The 3,929-nt window shown below is 35.6% G+C and overlaps 1 protein-coding gene across 2 annotated transcripts in view; it reads left to right on the plus strand.

Moving 5' to 3' along the window:
- SIX2 (SIX homeobox 2) overlaps nucleotides 1-3,664 on the plus strand; it is a 5,904-nt gene extending 2,240 nt beyond the window's left edge. For both annotated transcript variants that reach the window (XM_018576294.1, XM_018576295.1), the window contains exon 2: nucleotides 3,315-3,664. In XM_018576294.1, the coding sequence (XP_018431796.1) occupies nucleotides 3,315-3,618 (304 nt within the window). In that variant the 3' untranslated portion in view covers nucleotides 3,619-3,664. The remainder of the gene's footprint in view (nucleotides 1-3,314) is intronic.
- The last annotated feature ends 265 nt before the right edge of the window (nucleotides 3,665-3,929 follow it).

A 3,929-nucleotide genomic window follows, 5' to 3' on the forward strand; every position in this document is an offset into this window, starting at 1 on the left:
TATACTAAATTATCTAATACATGTTTAGGATATACTATACATTTTTTAATAGAACTTTCAAAAGTCTGTGTAGAAATAGTCGTCATACAATGTTGAAGATATTACTCAGACAAGACTGAAGGATAATAATTACAAATGGTCATATCATGTTCAAGATATTACACAAAAATACTTTAGAGCATAATATTTAGAAATGGTCATACATACTGAAGATATTTTATCTGGACATATCTCTATAATAGAATAAATTTGACACGGAAAGTGTAGAATATTATATGAAATTGTTTCATACAATGTTGAAGATTCTATATAGAAACGCTTCTAAAATAATGAATACATTATATATAAAATACTGAAGAAAGCTGTTTGTGGCCATGTTACATCGAGAACACCAGGTAGAGACTGGGGAACATGACAGAACTAAATTTGCAATATTGAGGATCTATTCAATCAGCTAGGTAGGTAGGTAGGTTCGGATCGTATAATTCTTTTCATAGAAATTTGAAGATTCTGAATGGCAACACTTTTAATATAGGGAAGACATATTTAACTGTTTGGGGTTTTTTGTTTTTTTCAAATACTGATGATAAAGCTGGCAATGAGCCCTTGAGGAGACACTATGCAGCTAGGAACATTACAGAATTACATTTACAATACTACTGATATAATACACAACTAGCTAAAGGATCTGTATTATTAATACAGATACATAAGATACATCATAAGAATGATTGTGCACTTGTGTCCCTGTATCAGAACAGCCCCGGGCATACCCCAATTGGCCGGATCACTGCCCCAGAGGCACATATCAGTGTTCTATGGAATATGTTGTTGTTATGTGCTGCATTGAAAGCCAATGTGAGCTGCTGTGTGCCTGTCACAGAGGATACCCCATCCCACGCCTGCTCTCACTAACCTACCTCATTAAGCTCCAGCTTTCACTGGATGGCAATATAACTCCCTCATCGTGTAATGATGATGGACATGAACTACTCAGTGTCAGGTCAGATAGCAAACATATAATTAAATGATTATTACAATCAACCATCCTATCAGCCTACAGGCTGGGGCTGGGTGGCTATTATTAGCACAGCTACATATACATAACGTTAAAAAAAATGGCAATGCTTCTCTAGGCAGACATTCATGTATTATATTATTTCATCCAAGGCCCGGATATCACTATCGTTTTACAATCTGACTCCTATTACTTTATGCCATCATTTAGTGCCTATTAATTATATAAACTAGCAGATCGTTACTGGTAAAGAGTTATGACAGATCTCTGCAATAAAAATATTTAAGTGGCTTATAAAGTTAATCAAGGGTGGAAATATTAATAAGGAAAGATTCGGGGATGGTTGATATTTTAGCCAAGGTATAATTACAGTTCTTAGTCCAAGATTCACATTATCAGTTGAATTCACCATTTAATTTTGTGTGTTGTAACATTAGTTTTTAATATTGTGCCACGACTGTACAAAATCCTAAAGAACCCGATTAAATTAAAACGGACTTAGATGGCATTCACATTAAGATAAGATTTAGGTATCTGGGATTTTCAACATTTAACAGAAAAATGTTTTTTAACATTTCTACAATCAGTTTATAACTTTTAAAAGTGAAGTAGTTTAATTTAAAATCGCCAGATAACATGCAAATGTGTCAAATAAATGCAAATGAAAAAATAAAAGATACCTAAAGATAACATTCATCTGCAAATACTAATATTTTCACTAGTTGTGTGATGATAATAATACATTTTTTTAATTATTATATTAAGTATAACTTACACCATTATGGTGAACATACAACCGTGACTATGTAGAAATTATAATATACATGCATTTAATGCTATAGTCTTCACTTATACAAATATACTATTTTCTCTGTGACAGATACTATGTACTATATCATTTCATAAACAAGATTGGGGTTGACCAAACTCTCCCGAGTAGATTTTATTGTATGTATTATAATACATACACATACATGTATATACATATGTCTGTTTATTTGAAAGAGGGGTATTGCAGTATCTGATGACACACAAGTATTTGTAAACACACGTGAGTACACAATAACACACTATACACTACAGGGACTAAACTGCAGATATAGAAGATCGCTGACAATGATTTTATTATGTGTTACATTGTAGTAATGTGCTCAGCTGCAATTTATGGGATAGAATTCAGCATTATCAGATGGCCAATGTACTGTGCAAATATTGTATTCTTCCTGTTTATGGTCATAATTCAGTATTCCATTGAAAATAATAATAATAATAATAATAATAAGTAGAAGAAGAAAAATTACAATAATAATAATAATAAGTATTATTATTATTTCATTATTATTATTATTTGTATTATTATTATTATCATCATCATTATATACAATCATTATTCACACACACACACACACACACACACACACACAAACCCATAGATATACCAATAGGTTTGAAAATGTATGCTTACGTGATTATTTGTGTATATACTGTATATATGATAGATTTTTACTAACTAGTTGAACATGTGTCTTTCCTAAATGTGTTACAAATCCAGGCTTATTAGTAAATCAGCGCAGACAGCAATGGTAAATTGCATTTAGATTTCAGATTTCAGTTCATGATAGGGCAAATTATAAAATGGTGTGTGTGTGTTTTTGTATGTTATCCTAATGGCCAAAACGAATCAAGAGTAAGAAAACTTTCTGAGACAGCACTGTCAGATTTATATTATATATATATATACACACACACACACACACACACAGTATATGGTACATTATTTTAGCAAACTCATGATTGAATGTAGAGCAATCTAACATTAACTTGAAGAAAGATTGCTGATTCTTTAGCTTTAACAGGAGGCATATTCTCTACCTAGGTATAAATATTGCTATTGCTTGATAGGATATGCTGGGACTTGTAGTTCTACCACATATGTAAAGCCTCTGTAAATTATATGGGTTCTATAACTAATTGCTTAAGAAAACATCTTAGAATATATTTGTCCTGAGTCACTGAAATGTCCAATCACCAATAGCAACCAACTAGAAATAATTGTTCCTGAGTTTAGAATAGACATGAGAACAGTTACAGTTGATTTCTGTTTGGCCGACATTTTCGGTCCTTTGCCTGTTTGTCATTTCCTATGAACACATTTGAATTTGGTGAAGTTGGCTCAGACAGATAGTTCTATAGATCGAATCGCTCGGCTCTGTCAGATGGCTTCATACACATGCAGCGTTTGATCGGGAGCTGTAGCCTAGACATTTATACGTTTGTATATCTGTTGTTTTTTAAGGGAGAATAACGAAAACTCCAATTCCAACAGTCACAACCCGTTATCGTCTTCTATGAACGGTGGGAAAACGCTCCTGGGAAGTTCAGACGACGACAAAACGCCCTCCGGCACCCCCGACCACAACTCATCGAGTCCAGCCTTACTGCTGAGTTCCAACCCGGGGCTCCAGGCTCTCCATGGCATGGGCCACCCGCAGGGCCCCAGCGCCATCCCTGTGCCAGGAGCGGATTCTATGCACCACCACACTTTGCAAGACTCAATCCTCAACCCAATGTCGTCCAACCTGGTGGATCTGGGCTCTTAAGACTGGATAAAGTCCAACCAGGACTAGGGGGAGAGGTGACTTCACCAAACTTTCCATGGCTACTCCATCCTCCCATGGGACTGAAGGTAGAGTGCCTCCAGTGGTGACCTTCTCACCTGTCCTAAATCTCTAAACTCTCACCTTTAAATTATAATTCCAGCCTTGTAACCTAAGAGCCGCTGGCTGTCTCACTAGAGCTCATCAGTGATTCCCACCTGGCACCAAGCGGTCCTCCCTCCTCTACTGCTGCTGCGAGCCTCCAGGATCTATAAACGTCGGTCTATTGGAACTAGGACTGCGCCTCTGATCGC

Source organism: Nanorana parkeri, unplaced genomic scaffold (genome assembly GCF_000935625.1).
Source record: "Nanorana parkeri isolate BGI_ZX_2015 unplaced genomic scaffold, ASM93562v1 scaffold63, whole genome shotgun sequence".
Lineage (NCBI taxonomy): Eukaryota > Metazoa > Chordata > Amphibia > Anura > Dicroglossidae > Nanorana > Nanorana parkeri.